Source organism: Coprinopsis cinerea, assembly GCF_000182895.1.
Source record: "Coprinopsis cinerea okayama7#130 chromosome 1 map unlocalized cont3.1, whole genome shotgun sequence".
NCBI lineage: Eukaryota > Fungi > Basidiomycota > Agaricomycetes > Agaricales > Psathyrellaceae > Coprinopsis > Coprinopsis cinerea.
This window is the reverse complement of record NW_003307544.1, coordinates 4,051,710-4,078,026: the sequence shown is the minus strand read 5'-3', so window position 1 is coordinate 4,078,026 and position 26,317 is coordinate 4,051,710. Positions and strand designations below refer to the sequence as shown.

The following is a 26,317-nucleotide window of genomic DNA, read 5'->3' as shown; positions in this document are numbered from 1 at the left end:
CAGGTCATACTACCTACCACTTATGTACATCCAGCCCCGATCTCTTTTACCGCCTCAAGTCCATCACCTCGTCCATGACCTGCTATGACGTCCGCTTTGCTATCACCGCTATCGATAACTTGCACTGCTATCCCGTATTCATATTCGCTTTCCATTCATGCTACGCTCTCATGGCTATCCACATTGATTCTATGCTACGTTCGCTTTCGGACTGACATTGGTGTATAATACCCTACCACCATGGAGACATTAGTCACCTTTAATCTCACCAAAGACTCGAAAGTCTCGGTTCGGGGCTCTTCCATCGCGATAAGCGCCCAAAATGAGCTGTAATGTCGCAAGCCCCTATCTCTGCACCACAAGATCCGGGTGGATGTTCCTACCAACCTCTGACAAGTCAGTGCATTAAAGCTGTCACCGACCTTCCATCCAGAAAGAGAGGCAGATCCACCGTTCCTACTCTCACCAAGCCCAGTGGTGTTCCAGATAGCAACACGATTCTTGACGGCGAGGAAGAGAAGCCAGGTCCAGGGCTGGCGGTGGGAGAGCAGTAGATGATTCGGCAGTATATGAACATACTATCATGCAGTCTATCCAAAGACAGTACATGATGGTGGCGATGTAAGCGAGAACGCGACGAGGCGTTTGTAGTCACCGTCTGTTTCAAAACAGCCATGCAAAATCCCAGAAGTGTCCTGGAAGTCTGGCCGACTGGTGGGAGCGAGGGGGGAGGTCGTCATCAGGCCATCTGTAACAGACAAGATTATCGTCGTCTTGATCAAGATATGCGCCTTTACGATAGCCGAACCATCTTCTGTAAGATCCGTAGGGTATCGGGGCTTCCAAAAGGCGGACAGTGGCGACACCGTTACCAGAGGGTGCGAGTCGTTTCTCGACATCCACTGGAATGGTCAGGCCAAGGAGGACATTGTCTCCCCCTGCCAGGACCAGACGTATGGACCTACGAATGTAGAAGGGGCTTGTAAATGGATGGGGTGTGACGAAGAAGTCTGAAGACTCCCACTCAGGCTCCGACCACGCGTCCGGTGAGTTGGCAGTAGTCAACCTTCTACCTTTCTCCCAGTCGCAGATGATGACGGTACCTCTCATCATCAAAATTCTGCGATTGGGGAGTAAAAGGAGATACTAAACGACAGTCAGTCCACGGGTGGAACGATTTATGAATTAAACTTGACTCACCGAGACAAAGTTTGGGGGACAGATTCTAGCCATGGGGTCCTGTGGATCGAACGAGGTCCAGTCGATGATTCTCACAGCATTCGTCCTTGCAACGTACGCAAGATGATTTCCAAGCAGTGAGCAGGGTTTAGACGTCTTCACAGTCTCTTTCCGGGATGTGAGGGCATGGGACTTTAGTCGAGTGCTCGAGTATCGAACGTCGCCATCTTGAACTTCAGCTGTGATATCGTAAACCTCAATGAAGGCTGCTTCGTATTGTGTCAGGCAGACGGCAAGGCGAAAAGTGGGAGGGAAAAGGCGCGATTCCCAGGTGGCATCGACCACAGGGATGTCTGGGTCGATGGGAATGCCCTGAGTGGCCAGAATATCCAAGCTGATGCAAGTCCCAACGGGTAGTGGTCCTTCGAATGGTGAGGGGAGAAGGGGGGAGAGAGTGGAGGCGAGGTGTAATGGATCGCCGTAGTGCACGGTGCCTTCGTTCGACCCGTAAAGAAAGAAGTGATTGCCGGGTAACACCGCCAAAGGTCCGTATAGACCTTCGGGATAGTCACGCACAGCGAAGCGTTGAGTCCTGGGAGTCAGGTGCTCCCAGCCGGACCACCATCCAACGATTCAAGCCTCCAGCTCTTCGCGTGTCGAGTGTTGTAAAGGTTTTGACAGGAAGAATGGGCGCGGAAATGTGGTCTCGCAGTATCTCTTCAAAAGTGAGCACCAGACCTCGCGTTCTTTCGACGCTAGGTTGAGAGACCTGCAGCACTAGAGTCGGTGTTATCGACGTGAAAAGTGGAATGGGAATCGGACACACACCTTTCTGAGAATCAAAACATCGTCCCATTCCACATTCTTCATAATCTCGACAAGCATTTCACGAGGAAGTGGTGACAGCTGTAGAGGCTGAGCGCTGAGGCTGCGGTCGACGCGACCTTTCCTTGTATATCACGATGAGCTCTAAGCCTCAGAAAATCTATGAATAGACGTACCTTGAGCCAGCGGAGAAGTGGAACTCCTTTGACAGCTACCAGCCAAGGCACGAGTAATAAAGCTATTAGGGCCAGAGATCCCGTGTAATTGAGCTTTCGAAGCACTGTTTCCATTGTGTTGGAGGTTTTGGATCTCGTAGGAAAAAGCCAACATTAACGCCGATAGCAGACCGTTGCCTCGCTGGCGACGACAAGCAATGTGGTATCAACTATTATATAATATTGGGTACTCGATGTCAGTGATTCCTTTTTGACTCGTTGTTTTTTGCGGCCTCATTTTGAAGAGTGCACACGTACGTCTTTCCGTTGTGGCTCGTATAGACTAAGAATGAGAACTCGTGAGTTGCGTCGTTGAAAGGCAAACGAACCGCAGTCCTGTCGGCCCGTCAGTCCGTCGGCTGGGAATCTTCGTCGGCATCTCCCGGCACGGGGTGGACGGGCGCTTATCTTCAGGAAGCGACCAATTGTGTCCAGCCATAGGCAGTGCAAGCCTCGTGACCGTTTCGACCTTCATGGCTGTGTGAAGACGTCATGACAGGCGGCATGGCCCTGGCCTTCAATGTGAGAGCAATACATCTCTCCCTTCGACCACCACGCTCACTAACCCCCGACAGTGGAGTAAACACCTCAAGAGCGTCAAGCAACGATATGAATTCACTACTTCCTAATTTCAACGGAGGTCCTTTGTTCGGGCTGGGTAATACTATTGGACGATCCAAGACCAAGAAGCGCCGGTCGAACCAAATAGCATGGAGAAGGGCAGAGAAAGCTGACATTTCGGAAAGCGATACGCCGACTACGAGCGCTGTCTTTGCAAAGCCACTTAGAGAGTCGCTGAAGCTCGCATCCATCCAAATTTCAACCGAAGATGGACAGGGAAAGCTGGTTGCGTGGGGTTATATCCCGGTCGTCATTGCCAAATGGCAAGTCTTTCAGCTCTGCTTTAGGCGTGATGTTGACTCTCTTTTTAGCGGGTTATTTCTCAAGGAACATGGTGCGATGACTATATCACAACTTATGCAACATCAACTCACCACCTTACCACAGGAACGGAAAAACCTGGGGTGTTTCGCCTCAGCGGATCGATCGCTCGAGTGCGAGAGCTTCAAGCAGCTTTTGAGAGTCCTCCAAAGGTGTGACTTAGCATATCTCTGGCTCTGAGTAGGATATTGATGAGCGATGCTTTCCTAAAGTACGGAAAAGATCTCTCGCTTAGAGATAGCAGCTACACAGTTCACGACATCGCGACCCTGTTTCGGCGTTACCTCAACCAGTTACCTGTTCGTCGTTCTATTAGCTCCGCGCGTTTACACAATTAATGGTAGCTCATCCCAAACAGGAACCTGTTGTCCAGCAACCGAACAATGGCAAGGTAAGGCCCGGGGACTGTGGTTATGAGACCAACTAACAGAGCCCCTTTCGTCCCTGTAGCTTCGAGATGCGATAAGTATGTTCAAGTTCCTATAACCCCAATAGCGGCTGCTAACTCGCGGTTTTTTTTTTTTTTTTTTTTTTTTTGTGGAAGTGTCGGAATATGCGACCACGGATGGAAAGGTTAGAACGTGCCGGACCCTCATTCAAGAGCTTCCACGAGCAAATCGTCATTTACTGCTGTTGAGAAAGTAGACGAGTTATCGAGTAGAACGATGATGTATTCCGATGTAAATACCCAGCTTAAATACAATTCAAGTCACCTATGAATACCCGAGGTTGTAGCCTAAGAATTACCCGAATTCTAGACGATATGAAGACGATATAAGTCCTCCCGAAGATACAAGGATGGACGAACAATAAGGAAGACGAAATAGGACGAATAGTCCTACGAGACTTTACCGAAATTCAACACTCCTCCTTGTTCGTTCATCCAAGGGGTAAGAGACCAATACGATAGACGAATTCTTCATGAGCAGGGCGAGGTAAGGCTTTGGTGAAGATATCAGCGAGATTGTCGTGAGTATTGATATAGACAGTGTCGAGGGTGCCGGTTTTGACGTGATCGCGAAGGAATTGGAGGGAGATGTCGATATGTTTGGTGCGTGCATGGAATTCGGGATGGTGAGCGATCGCGATGGCGGCTTGGTTGTCGGTGAAGATCGTAGAAGTCGACGGAAGGGGAAATCCGAGCTCTGAAAAGAGAGATCGGAACCAGAGGACCTGCCTCGCAGCATGAGTAGCTGCGACGTACTCGGCTTCGGCAGTCGAAAGAGCAACGGTGGTTTGCTTCTTCGAGCTCCAAGCGACGGCTCCTCCTGCAATGTTGCAGACGTAGCCGCTGATAGACTTGCGGTCAGCATTAGAGGCCCAGTCTGCATCACAGAAGATGTCGATGTCGGGGGTTAGATCGAAGTCGAGTCCGCCGTAGGTGAGTGCAAAGTCTTTGGTACCCTTAAGGTAACGAAAAACTCGCTTGACGGCCGTCCAATGCTTCGGTTCGGGGTGACTGGTGAACTGGGCGAGTCGATGGACGGCATAGGTGATGTCTGGACGTGTTCCCATCGCTGCATACAGCAGGGAACCGATGGCGGTCGCATAGAGGCTGCTACCACGCCTATCAGCAGCAGGAGGCGGCCCCTGGTCGTAGTCGAGGTTGATATTGGGGTCGAGTGGGGTGGAGACGGTGTTGGCGTTGGTAAGACCGAAACGAGCGAGCATGGAGTCGATGTAGTGCGATTGGGAGAGGGTTATGGCGCCAGAGGTGTCGTCTTGGGCGATCTTCATCCCAAGAAGGATCTGTGGTCGTCCGACGTGCGTAATCTCGAATTTTGCAGAGAGTTCCTTCACCAGGCGCTCCTCCTCTTCGTCAGAGTCCGTGTAACCGATGATGTCGTCGACCCAGACCAATAGAATCGTTGTAGCGCCGTTAGAAGACCGTATGAAGCAGCAGGAGTCGCTCCTGAGCTGGGTGAAACCGAGTTCGGACATGGTGGAGGTGAATTCGCGATTCCAGACGTTGCCGGCTTGTTTCAGCCCGTAAAGCGCTCGATTGAGGCGACAGACTCGGCCTGAACCGTCTTCAAACCCAGGAGGCTGCGCCATGTAAAGCTCCTCGTCGAGTCGTCCGTTGAGGTAGGCGCTTTTGACATCGAGTTGGAACATCCTCCATCCGTTAACGGCAGCCATAGCAGTGTTGGTTCGGAAGGTGTCGAGTCGCATTACGCCTGCGAAGGTTTCATGGACGTTGAAATCGATTCCAGGCTTCTGGGAGAAGCCCTGGGCGACTAGTCGAGCCTTCCACCGAACTACACGGCCATGGTCGTCCTCCTTCAAGGCAAACACCCATTTGTTGCCAATAGCGTTCCTCCCAGCAGGTAAGTCGACCAGATCCCATGTACCCATCTTCTGCAATGAAGACAACTCCTCCTTGATCGCCTCCTCCCACTCCTTCGCATATGCGCCACTGAGAGCTTCGTGAACGTTCGAAGGAATAGGTATGTTGCGCGCAAGGGGTGAAGGCGACGATTTAAGACCAGGAGGGGACTGGGGAGTGGGTGGTAAGGAAGTGAAGGGAATAGGGATAGAGCTTCGAGGTGCATCGACGTCTTCAACCTCTTCAATGGTCACTCGTCGTGCTAGGAAGGCATACTCGTCCGAATCGGATGCCTCGAGTGAAGAGTTCGTGTCCTTCGTACTGCGAGCGGTCTTCAGGGCCTTGGTGCGTTGTTTCCAATTCCTATCGGCCGGCTTTCGAGCATCAGGGTTGTTGGCAAGCTTGTAGTCGATATCCGTGTTACGTTGACGCAGTGTTCGCCCTTCGTAGCCAGGTGTGGGTACTGGAGTGATATTATCGTCGACAACAGGTGGAACGGACTTCTTTCCCGGAGAATTCGAAGTAGAACGCGGAGATTGGGGAGCTGGGGTGGGTGTGTACCGGAGAATTGCCTCCTGATCCGTGGTTTCGGAGTTACCGGATCTGGTATCGACTTCGACAGATTTGGATACGGGGGTAACGGGGGTGTCGATAAGTGTCTCCTCCTCGAGACCAGATCCGAGAGACTCCATCCAGGCGTCATCGAGGTTGTCGTTGAAGGAGAAGTTCCTTGAGACCTTCACACTCCTCCTGGCCGCGTCATAATAACGGATTGACCGAGATCCGTCAATAAATCCGACAAAGACCATGCGGTTGGCCTTGGGATCAAGCTTCGAACGCCCAGGTGACTCGTCTAAGACCCAAACGTCACTCCCAAACTCCCGAAGGTGGCGAACATCGGGTTTCTTGCTGTGGTATGCCTCGTAAGGGGTTTTATCGGGGAGTGCGCTGACCAGGACACGGTTTCGGATGTAGACAGCATGCGAGACAGCCTCGTCCCAAAGGAAGGCAGGGACTGACTTGGCAATCAGGTTTGCCCGCACCAACTCCAACAAAGTGCGGTTGAGCCGTTCAGCAACACCGTTTTGGGCAGGGGAGTAGGGGGCCGTGGTGTGGATCTCGATTCCCTTCAATGCACAGAGCTCCTTGGTGCGTTCATTGACGAGTTCCTTCCCATTATCGAAGCGGAACCACTTGGGAGGCTTCCCAAACCGAGTTTCGACGCTGGCGACGTGTTTGGCGATTAAATCGAAGGCTGCATCCTTGGACTTCATGAACTTGACGTCGACGTAGCGGGTGGCGTCGTCTGTGAAGGAAATGTAGTACTTGTTGTGCCAAATCGATTCGGTTTTGATTGGACCCCAGACGTCGCAGTGATAACCCTCGCCAGCCGTGTCGGATCGTCCAGAAGCCTTGTGAGGGTGTGGGAGGTGCGAGAACTTGGCCTCAACGCAGGGTACGCAAGTGGGGGAAGGAACAGACGATTCGTCAACTTCGAAACCGGTTACAGCGCCCGAAGAGTGCATCTTCTCGAGGGTAGACATGCCCACATGCCCAAAAGCGCGGTGCCAGTAGTCCCAGGTGCGAGCCCGACGAGTTGCCGCAAAGGTACGGTTCTGCTTCAACTCGGCTCTAGCATCCAACTGGTACAACCGATCTGTCTTCCTTCCCTTCCCAACCAATCTCCCATCCTTGTCCAACAAGTTGCACATGCCATTCGCAAAGTTGACCGATCCTCCTGCGTCGTCGAAGCGGCTGAGTGATAGGAGGCAGTTGGGTGCATCTGGGACATGCAGAACGTCTCGAATCTCGTGGATAGAGGTCTTTCCATCGAGAACGAACTTGAGACGGACAGTACCCATGCCAGCGACGATAGCAGCAGTTGGGCCAATGCCCTGGATGGTAGAGTTGTGGAGAGGTGTGTAGTGGGTGAAAGCATCGCGTTGTGTGCAGATGTGGGAGGTTGTTCCAGAGTCGAGGTACCAAACGAGCTTGGAGGGCGCTGGTGCATCGCTGAGACGAGCCATGTAGGCTACAGATACCGCCTGGTTGATGTCGACGTTGGAATCCGTTGCCTGGTGCGCCCTATTCCTCCCTCTACCCTGTGGTCCCTTCCCCTCCATTCCACCACCCTTCGCCCAGCAGTCCTTCTTAAAATGCCCCTTCTTCTTGCAGTTAAAACACTCCTTCGTCGCCTTTGATCCACCACCCCTCCCTCCTGATCCTCCCGACTCCTTCCCACCAAATCTAGCCTGCAATGCGTTCGAGGATCCGCCATCACGAGTGCGACGTCGTCGATCTTCGTCTATGAGGAGTGGGATAATGCTGGCAGCGCTCAGAGTCGCTGCATTGCTCTGGGATCCAAGGTATGAGGTCGTAAATCCGTCCCAGCTTTCGGGCAGTGAGGTGATGATGATCATGGCGAAGTCTTCATCCGAGACGATGTTCTCCATGAGGGCCAGTTCCGATTGGTAGCCTCGAAGCTTCGAAATGTGCTCGACCATGTCGAAGCCATCGACAGCTTGGGCTCGATACAGTGCTCGCCGAGTCGCTAGAACTCCGAGTCGGCCTTTCGTCTCCTTGATCTGTGACAAACGGTCCCAGATGTCCCCAGCAGTCTCAGCTCCGAGGATGTGGACCATCTCGCTATCGCCAATAGCGAGCTCGAGACGAGTTCGTGCTTTTGCTTCGCCAGTCGTCCATTTCTCGATGTCGGCGGCGGTAACAGCAGGTGAGACACCCTCCGGAGTGAGGGTAGGCTTGGTTTTGGCGGAGCCGGTGACATACTTGTCCAAGTCGTGCTCCCGAAGCACAGCTAGCATGCGGCGCTTCCAAGGCATCCAGTTCGTCGCGTTCAGAGGCTCGAGACGATAGGTAGCAGTGCCAGAATGTTGATCAGACATGGTGGCGGCGTTGATATCGATATCACGAAAAGAAAAGAGAGAAAAGTTCGAGAGTTAAGAGTAAAGCAGAGTTTTGTTGACAGTAATCGTTCCGTAGGTCAGAGCTATGCGGGGCTCATAACCTGTTGAGAAAGTAGACGAGTTATCGAGTAGAACGATGATGTATTCCGATGTAAATACCCAGCTTAAATACAATTCAAGTCACCTATGAATACCCGAGGTTGTAGCCTAAGAATTACCCGAATTCTAGACGATATGAAGACGATATAAGTCCTCCCGAAGATACAAGGATGGACGAACAATAAGGAAGACGAAATAGGACGAATAGTCCTACGAGACTTTACCGAAATTCAACAACTGCTCTACGTCCTCGACCTTCTATCTGTAATCGCCCGACACAGTGATAAGAATTTGATGTCTTGTGCCAGTGAGTGTTCGATGATTGCAAATTCTCTGTTGCATCTTATTTTCGTTTGCCTTGCAGATCTAGCCGCTGTCTTCGCGCATGTGCTTCTATCGCACAGAACGAATCAGCCACTAGCAATTGACGAAACGGAGCATCGAATTAACCAACAAATTCTCGAGTTCTTGATCATTCATCAGGATCGGCTCATGGTCAACTCGACACAGCCCTCTTCAAGTTCAAGACAGCGAACAGGCTCTCAATCTGAAGTACAAGAAAACGAGGTCGACGCAGATCCTCCCAGTCTGGACAGCGTGCGTAGTGTAGGGGATGTTGGTAGCACCCAGGACGCGCAAAGAGGGAGAGCGGTATCCTTGTCTTCCCAAAGAAGCTCTCCCAACCCCTCGCACGGCGATGGCGAAAGCGCAACTCGCCTGTCACGGTCCGTCGAGGGCTCGCCACCATCAATCCCAAGCCTGCCTCCTCCAGCGCCACGCCCTGTTCCACCTGTTATACAGGTCGTCGAGACGATTGTATACCCAAATTCCGACTCTGAGGAGATCAAAGGCGAGGTGGAACGCAGAGAGAAAGTTCCAGACGCAACACCGATCAGCGGCTTGGAAGGGATCCCGTCTTCTGGGTCCGGGTCCAACGATGATTGCCGCGTACAAGCAACTGCAGATCGCCAAACGGTCCAGGTCGACGGGGTACTTTGCTTTGTCCCTGACGAGAAAGCCTTTGACCATTTCTTTGAATTGGATACTGACGGGGGAATCAACTCGACTTCGGCAAATCCAAGTTCTTCGACTATATCGCTGCAAGACCATCCGGAAGGTTCGGGTTCCGCCCCAGGAAACGAGAGCTACAGTTACGTTTCGGAAGAACATCAAAAATTCTGTGAGCTATTCCAGCTACAGCCTTCAATCACCCAGCATATCTCGATTGTGAACTCGATGAACACGACGACAACCTCCATCCAAGGGTCATTCAACAACAACTCACGCATCGTCCATGTCGGTGAGCATGCTATTAACATCCCGCCCGGTTGTCCATTCTGATACGAATTCTGTGCAATTCAGTAGGGAAAGTCGAACTCGAAGAGTACGACTTCACATCAGAAGACTGTATAGTAGAGGACGATATAGTAGAGGACGATGAGATGCCAGGACGGTACCAAGTGGATGAGCTGTTAAATTCCCCTGTTCCTACCATTTCACCCTCAGATGACCGTTACGCCTGGATAATCATAGCAAGTACTTTCTTGTTTATGTATTCGATATCGTTTGGAATATGAGACATGGCGTGACTCTACCAATGACCGTCTTCGACTAGTTACATTAGTACTGTTCAATATACCGGGTCATTTCGCACTCGCAAGTCAGTAGTAGTCTACTTCACGACTGGGCTATGTCCGCCTTTTCCTAGGCAGAGGTTTTTCATCTTCATAGTCAGTATCTCCAAATACCGCCCTCTCCAGATCTCTGACCCTTCGGTTTTCATCGACACCATGATTGCTCATCTCTTCCGAACCTGACTCCTCCCCGGCGGCGGAACCAGACGATTCAGATTCCCCTCCTTCACCATCATCCGTGTACTCGAGCCCTCCATCCTCGCCTTCATCCTCTCCTTCGTCCAAACTCGCCTTCGGCTCTCGTGAAGCACTGGTATCGGCCACCCCACAACCACCTTGAGGATTGTCATGAATACACATCCAACATCGCGTATTGGGAGGCATTTTCTTTACAGGGGCGCCACCTTTTTTAAGCACAACCCCACGATCGTCGACTGTGGGCTCTTTCTCCCGCCGGCAGACTACCCCTTCGCGAAGGCAAGCCCCGCATGGCCATTTCGATGGTTTGAAGTTTTTCTCCAGGGGCTTGCGTTTCGGGTGGTCGTTCGAGGTCGAGGTGGAGGCTGAAGCTGGAGGGCGATGGTTGGTACCGGTCGTTGGAGCGTCGCTCGAGCCTCGTTTAATCGGCTTACGAGAAAGCGAGCTGGCCGATGATCCACCACGACCGTTGTCGTCACCACTACCGTTCTTACGAGCCTGAGCGACCCCCGTATGCGTACGAGAACCCCCTTCAGAATCCGACTCGGCCGACCTCTTCCTCTTCTCCCCTGTCGACTTGTGCTGGTAGTACTCGTGCTTCATCGCCGCTCTGTCCGCTTTCTTCTGCTGCCACTTATCCCAGCCCGCTTCCCACTTTTTCATCTCCTCCTTCTCCAACGCCTCCCGCTTCTCCTTCCATTCCCTCCAACGTCGCTCCTCATCCTTCGCCCACTTCTCCTCCTCTTCCTTCATTCTCTTGTCCATCCGCCTCCTCCTTTCGGTTCTTTTAGCCTCCAAGTTCCTTTCAAACTGCTCCTCTTCGTTGTCCAGCCTCCGATCCTCCTCCAAGTACCTCTTTTGCAACCGCTCCTGTCGCTCCTTCTGCTCCTTCTCCTTTTTCTCCGCCTCCTCCTTGATCTTCTTGTCCCTCTCCTCATATTCCCTACTTATCTTTTCCTCGAGCTCCTTCATCCTCTTCTGATGCTCCTCACGCTGCAACACGAAGAGTTCCCGTTCCCGTGCGAAAAAATCTTGTTGTCGCAAAAAGAGGGCTTGGGTCTTGGACTTGAACCCAGTCCCGCTCCCTAATAGTGCCTCCATGCCTTGGTTTGCCTGCTGAAAAACCGCGATATACGCTTTCCAGCCGTTTTGGACTTCCTGACTGGCTTGCGCTAATGCATTGTACGAACATTGTACTTCTGCGCGTTTTATGTCGATGGGAGTGGACGGTGTCGGTGGTTGGACGGATTGGACGGGTTGCATAGGTCGCATGGGTTGGGCGGGTTGCATGATGGGGTGGGCGGGTTGCATGGGTTGGGCGGGTTGCAAGGGGTGGACGGGTTGCACGGGTTGGTTGGGCTGGGCAGGTTGGACGGGCGTCGGGACTGACTGCTGCACTGGCGCTGCCTGTGCCGGTCTGAGCGTGACGCTCGAGCGGTCCACATTCGGTAGACGGGATGTCAAAGTCGCGGCAGCTGGTAATGACGGTGCCGTACGCGTTGGTGTATCGCTCGACGACGGCGCGATTACGGGGCGCGTTGCTGGAATCGCCGAGGGAGTCTGAGGAGTGGGAAGGGGTCGATACGTCGGAGCAGTCGGCTGGGCGAGTGGATTTAGACGCTGCGCGTGTAGTCGAGTCGGAGGAGGTATCATAATGAAGACGCGAGAAGAAGGATAACGAGATGGAATCCGACGGAGATTTGCAGAAAATCGCGTAACCGCCAAGGTTTTCCGCGGCCGCCAAAACTTCCGAATGTCTATTTCCAGCTATTTCCCCGGATTCAGGGAATGGGGATAGAGACATTCTGGGAAGGCACAGCCCCTATGTTCGCGGTATGACGAGTCCTCGGTCTCAGCTCGCAAGATGAAGCCTTCAAACTGTGGAACATTTTTTTTTTTTTTTTTTTTTTTTTTTTTTTTTTTTTTTTTTTTTCCATTGTAAGAGGCCTATAGAGGGTGCTGGCCGAAGGGTTTCAGCGCCCGGAGTCATTACAGTTGCCAAATTTTAAACTATTCACTGTTTTATTATCAGATTGGAATGGCATGCGCGATGGCAAGTCAACTACTCACATGGGAAGGCTACGTCGACTGCGAATTCTCCGTGTACTCGACACCAGCGTGCTTCATCAACTCCACGACGGAGACATCTAGCACGGATGATGACAAAATATCAGTCTGTGTCAAAGGAAGGAGAGGAATTCAACCCACGGTCCTCGGTGTGCCGCATCCTACTCGCAAAATCGCATTTCTGTCCAGGCCCGAACACGAACTCCCCTCCGAGTTGAGATATATTTCCTTGCTTGCCAACGAGTCCAACATGCTTTAATGCCCTCTGTCGACGAAAGGTCAGATAGAGCACGAGACCAAGAGAGGATACGAACCCAAGTACTCTGCAGAACATTTTGAACGACTGGCACGTTGGCCAGATAGGAAGGGCGCGGCTGACCCTTGGGGGTCATCTCGAGGTTCTGGAGGGTCATGCCAAGGGCGAAGTACAAGTCGCGATTGGGGTCGGCGTAAATAGGTCCAGTAAAGCCTGTCGTTTCTGTAGGCAAAACAGCGCCGGTTAACCGAGGCTTGTACAGTAGTCGAGGAGAGGAGCAACCAACCGTGATACATGGGAATAGCTTTCCAGTCCCCACATCCAACGACGACGATTTGGACCCCCGCTTGTTCTAAGTTCGAAGCGGGGACTTTGGCGACGTGTTCGACGTACATCTGGCAGGACTGGGCTCGGGGTCGCAATGCGAACACGAACTATGGGCGATAATGAAGACCCACCCCGCAGAAGAAATGCCGAATGAAGATAACCACAGCCGCCTTCTTCTCGAACAGACTTCCAAAATTAACTTTGTTTCCCTCCTTGTCGAATATCGAAAGCGACGCGGCTGAGGAGATCGCAGAATCGGTAGGCAGTGATTTCGCATCGAATTGCGCCTGGTTTTGGCTCTCTGTAGGTGTCGAAGATTCCGCCATGCTGTCGCTATCCGAGATTCCGAGTTGTTATATACGGGGCGCAGGTGGTGTGGTGGTAGAAGGAGAGAAAGCTAGGGCTCCCATCGCCCATTGAAACAGTGGTGACGGTGGGATTCCAACTCCCAGAAGGGCAAATCCAAACCGGGAACGATGACGGAAGACTTGGCGTGCCTTATGTTTCGGGCCATCAATATTTCCGTTCGCACGGGCGCGATAACACGTTCCGGAGACTGACGGTCGTCGTCGTTGCCCTCCCCGTCTTGTGTTCTTTGAGCGGTCGAAATTATGGCGACCTCAGCAACAGCGGACCCGTTCGAGCTCCAGCAACGATTAGTAGCGTCTTCAAGCTCGAAAACCGGAAATGTCACGCCATTCTCTCCATCCGAAGACCCACTGGCATCCCTACCGCCAACTCTCCACCGTGCTCACCTTCGGATGGAATTCCCGCCATCCTATGCCCTCGTGGGCGTTTACAGACTCTTTACCGACAAGTCGCTCTGGAAGCCCGCATGGGAGAAGTGTAGGAATGGAACTAGGAGGGGATTGATTGTCGGGTTGGTTTGGGTGTTCCTGACATGGGGTATTCAAAAGAAGTTCATCGAGGTGTTTTTGAGCAAGTACGTCTTTCAGTACCCTATCCACACGCTCAGGTGCTGATTGGAGGTCTTGATACATCCCAGCTCTCCGAGGATCACAGGCCTCTCGAACGACACGGTATTTGGCTGGAAGGTGCCGTTTAGCCTGCACACCTGTGCGTTATCCCCTCGCCCCGCTGGGTCGACCGTCCTGGATACTTAATCTAACTGGGTGTAGACGCGGCACTCCTCTACGCCGCCGACCAACTCACATGGATCCTCTCGTTCTTCATTTCCAAGAATATGCGTATTGCTAGGGACAGGGCTTGGGACTACACGATTGCATCTCGAAACAAAGGTGCCGTGTCTTTCGTTTGGCCGTCCCGAGCCTGTCTCTGACTATCTCGCATCAGGCGACGACTTCTGGCAACCTTATGTGGAGGAATGGGACAACCCTCCAGTCGTCGATGTCGGTGGAAGCTTCATGGAGAGATTGAGCAAGAAAGTTGGGGGAAAGATTGGGTTGAATATCCTCAAACGAAGTACGTACGTTCTCTGCTTCCCATTCGACCTTTCGCTCACCCATAGCGCCCTCTCTCACTACGTTCACCCCGTTCTTCCGTGTCCGCAACAGTCCTCCTCATCCCCGCCAGCCTTTATCCCCTCCTCGGACCTCTGGTTTCAGCTTGGTTCAGAGCCCTTGGAACAGCAGAATATCTCCATCGACGTTACTTTAAGGCGAAGAAGATGACCGACTACGAAATTGCGGTATTCATGGAGGAGAGAAAATGGGATTATCGTGGTACGTCATCGGTGTTCTTCGTAGTTGAGAATTCAGTCTAACCACGTTCACGCTCCGTCTTTAGCGTTCGGATTTACCGCTGCCCTCCTCGAAGGTCTCCCCATCATTGGTCTCGTGTTCACGATTTCGAATCGAGTTGGCGCTGCGATGTGGGCTTTCGGTACGTCTAGATAAACGGGGTTGCCCGGCTAGCCTAACAAAATCATTTGTCAGATTTGGAGAAGCGACAACATTTCGTCAGAGAAGAGAAGGAGAGGAAGCGTTTAGCTGCAGACAGGCAGTAAGAGCGATCTGGATAGATTGTAAGTGGATTTCTGGCGTGGACACGTGGGCCACAAATCCCATTTGTAGTGTTAGAGACCCCATATTTTGACGAATATAGTCAGGTGCTGACAGCACGGCCTTCGATTGACGCCCAAATCGTGTCGCAACCCGTGAGGATGTCCACTATCACAACACAGCCTATGTTTCAAGGTCGACCAGACGTAGTCGAAAGGTGGTTGATTGACACGTTGCGCACAGCCAATCCCACATCCCCTTCACCCTGCCCTTCTCCACCAGTGGATGTTCTAATGATCGCGAGGCAGTCCAGATCGCGCAGGGTTACTTATTGTCCGTCTTCCTGTTTTTGTGAATGGGCAACACGGCGGAAACCCATGTTACTTCTCACCTACATATTCCGGTACATTGCCGACCTTCGAATCTAGGGTACAGAAAGAAGAGTGACATTGCCTTCGCCACCTGCAGGCAGCTCTTGTGCGTAGAAGGCTGTCCAAAGCTGTGAAGGAATGTTCTTTCTTCATCGCTCTCCCGCAGCTCTTGCTCTGATCGCTCCCCTTCCTCAGGCAGATAGACATCGGATTATACAAGGTAAGGTAAGGTAAGGTAAGGTTCAGGTTCGATGGTGCCAGATCCTGGCTGTCGAACCCCCAGGGATTTGCCCCCCCCCCCCCCCCCCCCACCGCCCCAGGTCCCACGGGGTTCTTAAGGCGACTGCCCGTCCTGCCAACAGGCGTTGACAGTCGGTTGTCCATCCTAGGAAACCTGCGCGGTTTTTTTGGGCGCTCGTAGTTGATATGCTCGCTATTGTTCTCTTTGCGGTACATACATCGGGACTTCGTCAAATATTTTAATAACCTCGAACGCTAGTTTTGGCACAAGACCGATTAAGTCCTTGTCTCCTACTAGTAGTTGCACCGCTTTTGTCATACTTCTCCCAGTTTCCTCCCTTGCTGCTTCATACACCTTTTTTGTTTAGCCATAGGCATGCTACGCCCTTCGGCCCACAGGAGGGATCGGAATTCTTTCCCACGCCCTATCCCTTTTTTCTCGATCGGTGGACAAGCTCAGTTCACAACTGGGGGGTTCCGATGATCCTTCTGTGGAATCTCCACCCTGGTCGTCAACTCCCCCAATGCCCCAAGAGCGTTCTTGATTCAGGATAAACACTGCTTTGAAGCGCCGTTCGACTCGCTGAGTGTACTCACCGCGTTGACGCTTTAGTACACTGCCAACAGTTCGAGAATACCACAGCTTATTATTTCGGTCCGAAGACTGTGCCTTTCCCTTTTCGACGCCTTTGTCGTTGGTACTTTGGCTGTGCTCCCGGTATCATTTTCCAGACACGTCGTGGCCTCATTTAGTCCATATGTAACGTGGTCTTTAAAGTTATAGGTGGACCCATGTTCTTGGCTCGTGCAACAGGCCGGCGCCAATCATCGTCACTGCACCCATGCTTGTCAGGTGTGGGGGCCAGGCAAGATCGAGTGAAACCTTACCAGTACATACATTGGCCACATAGATAACCTGTCTTTCCCACTTACCATATCGCCCCATGGTCCTGAAATAGACACTGAACAACACAACCTTAACCATCATGATTTTCACGAGAAGGGTTAAATACTGCACTCCCTTGATTGAATTCCCCTCATCGATCCACTCGAACTGTCTAGTCTCCACCGTTCTCACTCGCTTTATTGTTCTTTAGATGCCCAGCAACGACGCACAGTACTCACCTCGTCAGATATCCACTACGTCTGGCCAAGATCCTTTCACGTGTTGTGGGGATTGTGATCCCTGCAAGGCTGGCCAGGAATGCAAGACTCTCATCGCGGCCAAGAAACTCCACACCAAGACTGGACTCGCACTCAACACTACCATCTCTGCGCTCACCGTGTTCAAGGAAGCAGCGAGCGGAGCTGGGGTGGCCGTTCCTGGGCTACGACAGGCTGCTGGATGTAGCCTGTGGATAGTCGAGACAATTGCTGTGCGTGTCCATCCGAATTCTCCCATCTTTCCATCCATCCATCCTTATCCCACCCTCTTTTTCCCCTTACTTAACCTCTTGTCATCCGTACGATATGTGGCTGACCTATTGCTTAGATGATGGACGACAACAAGACCTTGTTCAACGGCCTCGCTCAGCGGTGCATGCACCTGACGCTGATCATCATCCACAACATGAGGCGTCAGGAACAGCGCCTCAGGGAGGAAGCCGCGGAAAATGGAAGCGAAATCCCTGACAGCATCGCTATCCCTGAAGAGCTGCAGCATAAAGTCCAGGCGTTCTGCGCATAAGAGTCACCTTGCTCGTTCCATAATTGAATGCACTAATGGTCGTATTGGCATTTAACATCATAGAGCGTTGGAGAAGACCGAGAAGACACTTAGAGAAATCCTTGGGCGTCGTTTCATCTGGCGCTTCATCCTCGCCAGGGCGGATAAGATTACCATTGCGCGACACCAAGCCAAGATCTCGGACGCCGTCACCGACTTCCACGTACGCTGCCCTTTCTCTCATTGATACAACCTCAAACTCTGATCCGTCGTAATGACCCTACTTCTATTGAATCAGATGCTAATGACTATGGACATTTACACCATGGTTGGCAGGAAGCGTATGATCCGGATCGACGACGACAAAGCTCGCACACAAGCAGATCGGTACGCGGAGGAAGATCGAGAAGCGCGAATCAGGGCACGCGCGGAGGCTGAAGCGGCTGCTAAAGCCGCAGAAGCCGCAGCAGAGGCAGAGAAAGAGAGGGCGAGGCGGCCGCCTCCCAGACCTGTTCCTTCACAGGATCGGCGTCGCTCATGGGTGGACCAGGTGGTAAACAATTCTATTGGGAATGGGAACAATAACGACATTAGAAACTCGGGGAACGTCAACAGCACTTACACGGTGGACTCGTTCAATAATTCCAGGGTTAGAAATGATAGGGTGCATGGTACGTGTTCCACCCTGCCTTCCTCACTGAATGGAGCTGACGGTATTATGGTTAACCAGTGGACCGGTCATCCTATGGAGACAAAGCTCGTGTAACCAAGAAGAGCTATGACTGTACGTTCACATTCTCCAAAAATGCAACAGCACAGATTTTTGAACTGTCCATTCAGACTCGGGCTCGAACTTTGGACACAACAAGTCCCGCCACAACAGTAATATCTTTGGTACGTAGGTCCTTTCCCTCTAAGTGGTCGGTTGGTATTAATACTGTGTGCAGCACCTAATGGAAACGTGAACGACGACCACTCCAATCGCAGCCACAGTAATAACTACCCAGAACGCTCTCCAAGGGAGCAGAACCGTCGATCGTCGGCGATCCGTTACGACGGTAGGAAATCCTCTTTGTCTCACATCAGTCTCTAAAGCTAACCCAAAATCAATCTTTCTCTACGGCAGATCCACCACGAGGCTTCTTCAGCCATGACAGTCGACGTAGCTACAGAAGGAGGTCAAGTGACGATATTCCTGAACGTAAGCCTGTCTACTAGGAAACCATGACCTCCAACAGCAACTCTAAACGGACATGGTTTTGATTCACAACTTAGGTATCGACGAAGAGCTTCTATACCCCAGACATGCTCGGCGCGGTGATGACTCTGACTCGGACAGCACTGGCTCGGAAGGTCTGCGCTTCCCGTACCTACCCTTCAGTGCAGAGCTGATATTTCTTTTGGATTATGCAGACGAAGATGGACATGAGGACCCAAGGCGCCACCGTGGCTCGCACAATCGCCCCTCGGCAAGCCCCTCTACAAGGCCACGCTCTGGAAGGCACTCAGTGCTTGAAAAGACACATGAGTCAGAGAGGGAATACTCCGATACTAGGTCCACTGCGCAGCGCTCCGCTAGACGGGATGCTCGAGGTACATACGACGATGATCACGGTAAGCCGTCACCACCATCACGGTGTTCCCCTTAGCGGAGCTCCATTGAACTCACGTATACACGCTTTGGTAGAATCTGCTGAGGTCTACGCCTCCTCCAGGCAACTACAAGTCCGACAGCAGAACGGGTACACTAGTGCGACAAGTCAAGGCCGCTCAGCGGGTGGCAGTAGTCGCAGCGTCACCTCGCAGAGACAGAAGCCGAAGCGCCGAGTGGTGACGCGAAGGAAGTCCAGCAATGACATCTACGAGAGCCCCGAAGGTGCGTTCTTTGCAAATTCCATATGTATCTCCTCGTGGCTTTACATCCGATTATTGAAAGGATAATGCTAACATCTATGGCCGCCTTTAGAAACAGACTTCGATGAAGAAATACGATCCCAATACAGCGAGCGCCCTCGTCATAGCCAGACTTGGGCTCAGCCAGCTGAGGTGGGGTATGGACGACGAGGATCGAGGGAGTATCGCTGAGCGCTGAGCGCTTCGTATACGCATTCCTCAGACAGCCACCATCACTGAGTTTTCCGAGTGTTTATTCCAGTTTTCCGACCCTTGGTACGTTGAGTTATGGGGGTTGAAAAGGGAGTTGATTTCGAGGACAACATTTTCGATGGGAATGGATTTGGATGTAGTTGATACCGACGGACATGGATGGACACTGACTTTCACGATTCTTTTCTTGCCTTCTTTGTTCTTTTCTGGATCTCCTGCGGATACTGTAGTACCATCGAGGCGTGGGGCCCAAGGATACATACAGACTTTGACGATTCCTTTTCTTTTCTTCTTTTTTCTTTTCTGGAATTTCTGGGGACTTTTGCTGTGTTTTCAAGGACAACGCTTTCGCGGACAACGTTTTCCTCCTCGTGCTTTGCCTGTTTTCGCCTTTTCCTCCTGTCAAATACCAACCCCAGTTTCCTGCTATCGATCTTATAGGGTCATCGTAGAGGGAATATCAATCAATCACCATTCCAACATTCACAATCTACAACAGATTAAAATCCAAAAATTACACCAATAATCGAAACCAATATATAGCAGACTGTACCTTCAACCAGGCCTTAGGGATCACGCATTATCAGAAATCGAAAAGAGGAGAAAGGGAGGAGCGAGTGAAAGAGGCAAAGAATCCCTAACCCAGCAAGGAAAATAGCTCAAAACATCTCGAGCGATGGATGAGTTCGTTTAAGCGGTGGGGAGTGGCTCCTCAGGGAAAGGGTCCTCGGGAACTGGCTCCTCGGGTTCCTCAGGGACGGGCTCCGGGTCCTCTGGGGCGGGCTCCTCTGGCTCCTCTGGGGCGGGTTCCTCGGGTTCCTCTGGGGTCGGCTCGGGTTCCTCAGGAGCGGGCTCTTCAGGTTCCTCGGGCTCCTCCGGGGTCGGCTCTTCTGGTTCTTCAGGAGTCGGCTCTGGTTCTTCAGGCTCCTCTGGGGTAGGCTCCTCAGGCTCTGGTTCCTCTGGGGTAGGTTCCTCAGGCTCTGGTTCCTCAGGCGTAGGCTCCTCAGGTTCCTCCGGCTCCGGCACAGGCGCCTCCGTATCGAGATAGAGCGTCAACCTGAACGGCCCACCGCAGATCTGGGTGCGGTCACCGGCGCAGGTCATGGCGCACTCGGATTCGGCGGTGGGACCGCCTGAGAGGAGTTCGTCGCCGCACCCTGTGTTAATGAAGGTGTTAGTGAGTTCGAAGGTAAAAGTGTTAGTGACTTTGGGTGGCGAGGGGTCGGGTAGGGAGGAGAGGGCAGAAAAGACGTACAGCATTCACCACCATATTCCAACCCGGCGAACCGATGTCCCTCGGATTTACATCCCGCGGTACACGTCTCGATCGTCGCCGGACCTGACAACTCGATCACGCGGAGGAGAGTGCGGGTTTGGTTTTCAAAGTCCCTATATATGCACGTCAGCATTCGTTCGAGTTTGGATATACGAGTAGGATGAAAACACGAGTAGGATGAAAACACGAGTAGGATGAAAACACAGCCGAAATGAAATCACCACGAAAGAAAAGAGGAGAACACACTCACGTATAGCACCCCTGGTACTCCCACTCACCCACCGTAGCAGGCGCACTAGGCGGCGCCTGCCCGTTGGTGTAGATGTACATCCTGTTCCCGGCGCCGCAGGTAAGCGTCGGGTCGCCACCGCAGGGGACGCTGCATTCGGCGGCGGTGGTGAGTGCGCCCGTGGGTTGGATTACGTAGCCGCAGTCTGCATAATAAGGGAGGTTAGTTGTTGGATTCTCTGAGTCAATGGGGGAGGAGAGGACGTACAGCATTCCTATTTGCGATAAGCCAAGTCGAGTGAGAGTCGAGGTCAGGGAGGAAGGGGTTGAACGCAAGCGTAAGTGAGAAGGAACGAGTAAGCAAAGGAGCAAGTAGGGGTGGGAAAGGGACGCACCAAACCATACTCGACACCCGCAAACCCGTACCCGCCCGCCTCACAAAAAGCGGTACACAACGCGGGTGTCATCTCTGCGTCCGCGAAGGACGCGTCGATGAGGGTGCGGGGGACTGCTGAGTCGCTGTTTTATTGGTCACAAACGGGGCGGAGGGGTGCGATGGGTGTATGGGGGTGATGTGCATGGACGCATCGTAGCCATAATCGCAGTAGCCGTCGTCGTCGTCGAAGAGAAGCAAATAAAACCAAAAGTCATAGTGGCGCAATTAACAATAAGATCGCAGGACGCATAGTCAGCAGCTATTCGACTCCAAAGAAGACTGGTGAATGGGAAGTGACTTACGTGTAGCAACCGACGTCCTCCCAGCCCTCGGTGGGCCCATTATCGACCTGGCGTTTGCGCGGGAGGGCGCTGGTGGAGGCGATCTGGTGTGGGGTACGCGGATCGTACACGACGCGACGTGATGCGAGAGAGGGCAGGGACGAGAGGAAGACGTGGGCGAGAACGGGATACGAGTCATGGAATATGACGCGACGAGCGAAAAGGAGGAAAAAGACGCGTTCAGTTAGCAACACTAGTCGTGGTGGGTAAGGGTGGGACGTACGAGTGCAGCGAGGGCGATGAACGACTTGGAAAGCATCGTGTACTCTGTAATCCGTCTAGTCCAGTAACAAACCGCTGAGGGGTCACCAGTTGGTTGGAGAAGGAATGAATAGGATAGCCGAAGCTGAAGTTCTCCTGGACTCGAACAAAGCCTTTATATACCACCGACCCCGGGTCTGCGCGTGATGTTCAGATTCAGATAATCAAAATCAGAATTTGAAATGAATTCGGGGTGGGCAGATGCCTCGGAAGGAAGATGAGCGGGTGATGTACGGCACGGAGAAGGTAAGATGCTGTACGGCATGGAGAAGGGGAAGGGACGATGATGCTTCGGAGGGACGATGGGAATCCCCCTTGGGTAATACGGCCCTAGACAGGGTGTGGATTGGGTAATCTCCCCGTAAACAGGGAGGAAATGATGGGTAATCCCACCGTAAACTGAAAAGATTTCCCGGTAAGGACGCTGATCCAGCGGCGTTTGCAGTTGTGCACAATGAAAATGAGGGGATCAAAGAATCGACGTGCGTGTCTTCGACAGATAATCGAACAAGGCAAGACAAGACAAGGCAAAGCCGTAAAGTTGGACAGGCGCGCCGTAAAGTTGGATGGGTTCGGTGGGTTGGACGGATTACAATTGTTGAGTTGGGCAGATTCGGTGGGTTGGACAGATTACAATAGGTGAGTTGGACAGGCCTGGACAGATTCGACACGTCCGGCAAGGTTCAGGACAAGGACAGGCTAGACAGGGTAGACGGAAGGTGTATGGTGGATGTCAAATAGACAGAGAAGCAAGGGCCCGACGTCGAAACAAGACAAGGGACTGATTGACTGTTCTGATATCCACGCCGTAAGTACCATGTTATTGTACCTCGTTCTCATCACCAAAGGCTTCGTCGGTGAATAGTGGAGTCGTGGGCCGTCGTGAGAGTCTTCGTCCGTGTGGAGCATAGTGGCTGACTGGTACTAAATCGAAGGGTCCTGGAGCGAGAAAGCCAGGATAAAGTCTCCATTTGAAGAACAAGAACCGTTCGTGTTGACTCGAGGCGGACACTGTACAAGAGCAGAGTTTAGCCAGCCAATAGGATGAACGGCACGTTCATCTAGAACGACTAATATCCCTCGAAGCCGAATCAGAAATCCGTCAATTAAGAGGCATCGAAGCAAGCCTCGCCGCCTTGTCAAGTCAAAAAAAGGCTTGTCAAGTCAGAAAGAACAAAAACAGGATCATGTAGAGCGGGGATTAAGGACTGCGGGATCACGAGAAGGCTTTCAAGAGAGATCCGTGTTCCAGGAACAAAAAGGACATGTTTACGCCGCGCTCCGAGCGCACTACACCAGCCGTTCCACAAGCACCAAGTGGAAACAGTGAAAAGCTAAAAGAACGCGAGGACCTCCGGTCCACACAGTTTTTTGACAAGTGTTAAGCATCGAAGCTCGAAGCATCAAAAAAAATCAAAAAAGCGTGCGTCGCCCGTCCTTGATGCTTATGTGATGGTTTACCCTGGGTTGGGAAAGGATACCCTCGAATTGGAACTTTGTCGGTACGAGTTAATTATGGCAGAAGGGTCTGGATCGTGGTTCTGAGTCTTCCACGAGGATTCAAGAGAGATTATGAGTCTTCGACAGATGTAGAGTAGATCAGGGCAGATTCAAGACAGATTCAGGACAGGTTCAAGACAGATTCAGGACAGGCTGAAGACAGATTGAAGAATAGAATTAGAACATATGAGAATAGCGTTTTTCCCGAGGAGGCTTCCGATCCGAGGTTACAGCAGACAACGCGGAGAGCCTTTGCACCAGTCCTGCGCAGATTTCCCAGCATTGTGCGAGTTGTGTAAAGATAACAAGACAGGTGTGCTGTTACACGAGGACTGGCAGACCGGCAAGATCGGTATACCGATGTCGAATAGAGTGCGATGGGAGTCAAGTTGAAAGGCTGGGTCTAGAGTCGGCGGACAAAGCACAGAGGCAGTCGGATCAAGCCGAGATGCCGGACTATACAGTACCCAGCCACCGATCGCGGCAGGAATCAACACAACACAGCACCGCAGAGTAAGCGATCAAAAACATCCTCCTCACCGTCTCCGCCGTCGTCAAGGCCATCTAAAAGCATGAGGTACGCTCCCGCACCGTCGTGCACGATGTCCTCAAGTGCTGATCACCACCGCCTACAGTGGAAGCAAGCTCTCAGTGTCAAGCGTGCGGGGCTCTATTAAAGAGCTTCTCGCTGAATCCGCCGAGAAGAAGCGAAACTTTGTCGAGACCATCGAGTTGCAGATTGGTCTCAAGAACTACGACCCCCAGCGTGACAAGCGTTTCTCTGGAACCGTCCAGCTCCCTAACATCCCCCGTCCCCGCATGTCCATCTGCATTCTCGCCGATGCCAACGATATCGATCGTGCCAAGCAGATTGAGCTCGAGTACATGTCCGTCGATGATTTGAAGAAGTGCGTCCTTTTTTTCTGTTGTATTATTGGGAGAGATTCTGACATATCCTCGCTAGGCTCAACAAGAACAAGAAGTTGGTCAAGAAGTTGGCCAAGAAGTACGATGCTTTCCTTGCTTCTGAAGCCCTCATCCGTCAGATCCCTCGTCTCCTTGGTCCCGGTCTCTCCAAGGGTACGTTTCCATCTTATCTGCAGATTCAACTCCCAGCTTACAGTCCCGCAGCTGGCAAGTTCCCCACCCCCGTGTCGCACGCTGAGGACCTTACCAACAAGGTCGCCGAGGTCCGCTCGACCATCAAGTTCCAGCTCAAGAAGGTCCTCTGCTTGGGTGTTGCCGTCGGCCACGTCAACATGAACGACGACCAGGTCCTCACCAACGTCATGCTTAGTGCGTCCCCACCCCACTTTCCATCCTTTTTCTCGACACTGAACCCTTTTTCAGGCATCAACTTCTTGGTCTCCCTGCTCAAGAAGAACTGGCAGAACGTCAAGTCCCTCCACATCAAGTCCACCATGGGCAAGCCCATCCGCCTCTACTAATCGCATCACATCTCGATATTTTCGACGACGGCTATTGTTGGGCGTATGGTGGAGGTGGAGGAGTGGACGGTGATGGGATGGTGCTGTGGTGTCAGGGGGCCGTAATGCATAACATGAAGCCCCGCACGCTTGGACCAACAGTCCCATGAGGAGGGGACTGATTGGGAGCTGATGCGGTCTCCTGTTTCTATCCTGGTGCTTATCCTACTGCCGATTCCGTTCTTCTTCGTTCCATGCTGCAATGTAGTTCACGAAGTCCATGACACAAAATGTAATTCTGATGATGACTCGCACAGATGCTGGAGTGAATCGTTGAGTGCTGCTATTTTTGGGTGGGTGGGTTTGCTTCTTTGTGGAGTTGGTGTGGAACATGTGTCATGGGTGGAACATTGTCGTCAGTCTTTGGTGCGGAAGCTGCGCTTCGGGTTTCTATAAGATGGTGGTTGCCTGGTCTACATTCTATCCAGCAACGTCCACTCTCTAACCACTGACCCAATCGTCCAATTTATCACTAATCCACTCAACACTTTCACCAATGGATTTCTTGAAGAGCAACCTCGCCAGTGGCGGGTCGAACAAGGCCCAACCCAGCGCGCAACAATCTAGTGGTGGATTCATGAGTCGCGTGAACGAAGCTGCGGGTGGAGGACGCAAGGCTGAACAGAACGAGGGTAAGAGTCTCCTGCATTGGTATCGGTGAAGGATTTACACTGATGGATTTTCTGGTGTAGATTTCGTCGACAAAGGTTCGCGTCATTCTTCACGAAGATCTGGATTGTTGTTTCTTCCCGTTGCGCCGCAGTATGATGTTGAGGAGTGGATATGAGGTACCGCATTCGTAGCCTCTCAAACACTCTGAATTGCCCTTTCTCTTTCTTTCTTTTATGTTTTATACCTCCCCAGTCCTTCTCGTTCTTCAGCGTTTTTTTCAGTGCCTTTGCCATCTTTCGTGTAACGTGGCCTTTTGAGCATTTCAATTTCTTCATCGCCAGTTTTACCACTCTTGGTCACCGATTCTGGCATTCTTCGTCGCCGATTCTGAAAGACGCAGACCTACTAACACCCACCTACCTACAGGTGTCGACTTTGTCCAGGAAAAGTTCCTAGGTCAGGGACCGCAGGATAACGAGTCTGCGTTTGAGCAGATGAAGGATAAGCAGATTGCGGATGCGATTAGGAGGCAGGGGGGGTTTGGGGGTGTGAAGTAAATGCGATGGCTGACCTTTGGACATTGGACTGTGACCTGAACGTGTATTTGTATTGGACGTGTGGATACGTCTCGAAAGGTGCCTTCCTTCAATGTATGGACATTGCAGCTCAGACGTTTTTGGTCCCACCAGAATACATGCCTTCCGAAATGTGAAAACATGATAGCATTATTGATGAAATCGGTGGAAAGCACGAAAACAAAACAGTAACGGCACGAATGTCCGTGTCCATGATAATGACTAGATACAACTACAACTTCAT

The 26,317-nt window shown here is 52.1% G+C and overlaps 11 protein-coding genes across 11 annotated transcripts; 6 read left to right on the top strand and 5 right to left on the bottom strand.

Moving 5' to 3' along the window:
* Positions 1 to 663: 663 nt before the first annotated feature.
* CC1G_11410 (hypothetical protein) lies at positions 664 to 2,294 on the bottom strand (the record flags this gene model as incomplete). The annotated part of the gene is made up of 6 exons (XM_001829622.2): positions 664 to 1,146; positions 1,201 to 1,736; positions 1,810 to 1,948; positions 2,008 to 2,128; positions 2,181 to 2,215; positions 2,286 to 2,294. The coding sequence occupies 6 exons, from the start codon at positions 2,292 to 2,294 to the stop codon at positions 664 to 666; spliced, it is 1,323 nt and encodes a 440-aa protein (XP_001829674.2).
* Positions 2,295 to 3,048: 754 nt separating this feature from the next.
* Positions 3,049 to 3,627, top strand: CC1G_13805 (hypothetical protein; the record flags this gene model as incomplete). Its single annotated transcript, XM_002912228.1, has 5 exons — positions 3,049 to 3,070; positions 3,152 to 3,174; positions 3,228 to 3,313; positions 3,520 to 3,552; positions 3,612 to 3,627. The coding sequence occupies 5 exons, from the start codon at positions 3,049 to 3,051 to the stop codon at positions 3,625 to 3,627; spliced, it is 180 nt and encodes a 59-aa protein (XP_002912274.1).
* A 5,375-nt stretch (positions 3,628 to 9,002) lies between these two features.
* On the top strand, positions 9,003 to 10,087 carry CC1G_11408 (hypothetical protein; the record flags this gene model as incomplete). The annotated part of the gene is made up of 2 exons (XM_001829620.2): positions 9,003 to 9,810; positions 9,876 to 10,087. 2 exons carry the CDS (start codon positions 9,003 to 9,005, stop codon positions 10,085 to 10,087), a joined length of 1,020 nt encoding a protein of 339 aa, XP_001829672.2.
* Positions 10,088 to 10,198: 111 nt separating this feature from the next.
* Positions 10,199 to 11,995, bottom strand: CC1G_11407 (hypothetical protein; the record flags this gene model as incomplete). Its single annotated transcript, XM_001829619.1, has 1 exon — positions 10,199 to 11,995. One exon carries the CDS (start codon positions 11,993 to 11,995, stop codon positions 10,199 to 10,201), a length of 1,797 nt encoding a protein of 598 aa, XP_001829671.1.
* Positions 11,996 to 12,275: 280 nt separating this feature from the next.
* CC1G_11406 (hypothetical protein) lies at positions 12,276 to 13,334 on the bottom strand. Its single transcript, XM_001829618.2, has 6 exons — positions 13,124 to 13,334; positions 12,952 to 13,069; positions 12,724 to 12,887; positions 12,551 to 12,674; positions 12,413 to 12,489; positions 12,276 to 12,359 (listed from the first exon to the last, which is right to left on the bottom strand). Exons 1-5 carry the CDS (start codon positions 13,316 to 13,318, stop codon positions 12,422 to 12,424), a joined length of 669 nt encoding a protein of 222 aa, XP_001829670.2. The 5' UTR covers positions 13,319 to 13,334; the 3' UTR covers positions 12,276 to 12,359; positions 12,413 to 12,421.
* Positions 13,335 to 13,603: 269 nt separating this feature from the next.
* CC1G_11405 (hypothetical protein) lies at positions 13,604 to 14,979 on the top strand (the record flags this gene model as incomplete). Its single annotated transcript, XM_001829617.2, has 7 exons — positions 13,604 to 13,935; positions 13,999 to 14,069; positions 14,132 to 14,251; positions 14,307 to 14,435; positions 14,528 to 14,695; positions 14,760 to 14,855; positions 14,909 to 14,979. 7 exons carry the CDS (start codon positions 13,604 to 13,606, stop codon positions 14,977 to 14,979), a joined length of 987 nt encoding a protein of 328 aa, XP_001829669.2.
* Positions 14,980 to 15,354: 375 nt separating this feature from the next.
* CC1G_13804 (hypothetical protein) lies at positions 15,355 to 15,801 on the bottom strand (the record flags this gene model as incomplete). Its single annotated transcript, XM_002912227.1, has 1 exon — positions 15,355 to 15,801. The coding sequence occupies one exon, from the start codon at positions 15,799 to 15,801 to the stop codon at positions 15,355 to 15,357; it is 447 nt and encodes a 148-aa protein (XP_002912273.1).
* An 881-nt stretch (positions 15,802 to 16,682) lies between these two features.
* On the top strand, positions 16,683 to 19,336 carry CC1G_08823 (hypothetical protein; the record flags this gene model as incomplete). The annotated part of the gene is made up of 12 exons (XM_001829616.2): positions 16,683 to 16,961; positions 17,078 to 17,259; positions 17,336 to 17,474; positions 17,550 to 17,922; positions 17,982 to 18,035; positions 18,092 to 18,145; positions 18,199 to 18,309; positions 18,378 to 18,452; positions 18,527 to 18,604; positions 18,665 to 18,865; positions 18,939 to 19,127; positions 19,218 to 19,336. 12 exons carry the CDS (start codon positions 16,683 to 16,685, stop codon positions 19,334 to 19,336), a joined length of 1,854 nt encoding a protein of 617 aa, XP_001829668.2.
* Positions 19,337 to 19,808: 472 nt separating this feature from the next.
* Positions 19,809 to 21,897, bottom strand: CC1G_08822 (hypothetical protein; the record flags this gene model as incomplete). The annotated part of the gene is made up of 7 exons (XM_001829615.2): positions 19,809 to 20,514; positions 20,613 to 20,746; positions 20,884 to 21,067; positions 21,130 to 21,136; positions 21,257 to 21,380; positions 21,600 to 21,682; positions 21,862 to 21,897. 7 exons carry the CDS (start codon positions 21,895 to 21,897, stop codon positions 20,048 to 20,050), a joined length of 1,035 nt encoding a protein of 344 aa, XP_001829667.2. The 3' UTR covers positions 19,809 to 20,047.
* Positions 21,898 to 23,923: 2,026 nt separating this feature from the next.
* CC1G_08821 (60S ribosomal protein L1) lies at positions 23,924 to 25,142 on the top strand. Its single transcript, XM_001829614.2, has 5 exons — positions 23,924 to 23,976; positions 24,035 to 24,307; positions 24,364 to 24,479; positions 24,531 to 24,695; positions 24,750 to 25,142. The coding sequence occupies exons 1-5, from the start codon at positions 23,972 to 23,974 to the stop codon at positions 24,845 to 24,847; spliced, it is 657 nt and encodes a 218-aa protein (XP_001829666.2). The 5' UTR covers positions 23,924 to 23,971; the 3' UTR covers positions 24,848 to 25,142.
* A 240-nt stretch (positions 25,143 to 25,382) lies between these two features.
* Positions 25,383 to 26,055, top strand: CC1G_08820 (hypothetical protein; the record flags this gene model as incomplete). Its single annotated transcript, XM_001829613.1, has 3 exons — positions 25,383 to 25,518; positions 25,579 to 25,593; positions 25,925 to 26,055. 3 exons carry the CDS (start codon positions 25,383 to 25,385, stop codon positions 26,053 to 26,055), a joined length of 282 nt encoding a protein of 93 aa, XP_001829665.1.
* Between the last annotated feature and the right edge of the window lie 262 nt (positions 26,056 to 26,317).

Bases quoted from the DNA above. Each gene is read 5' to 3' on its own strand.
- CC1G_11406 (XM_001829618.2), bottom strand. From the start codon at position 13,318: ATGGCGGAATCTTCGACACCTACAGAGAGCCAAAACCAGGCGCAATTC. The intron at 13,070-13,123 runs GTGGGTCTTCAT...CCCCGAGCCCAG, and splicing joins TTCGGCATTTCTTCTGCGGG to TCCTGCCAGATGTACGTCGA. The intron at 12,490-12,550 runs GTGGGTTGAATT...CATCCGTGCTAG, and splicing joins GATGCGGCACACCGAGGACC to ATGTCTCCGTCGTGGAGTTG.
- CC1G_08821 (XM_001829614.2), top strand. The intron at 24,308-24,363 runs GTGCGTCCTTTT...TATCCTCGCTAG, and splicing joins TCCGTCGATGATTTGAAGAA to GCTCAACAAGAACAAGAAGT. The intron at 24,696-24,749 runs GTGCGTCCCCAC...ACCCTTTTTCAG, and splicing joins CCTCACCAACGTCATGCTTA to GCATCAACTTCTTGGTCTCC.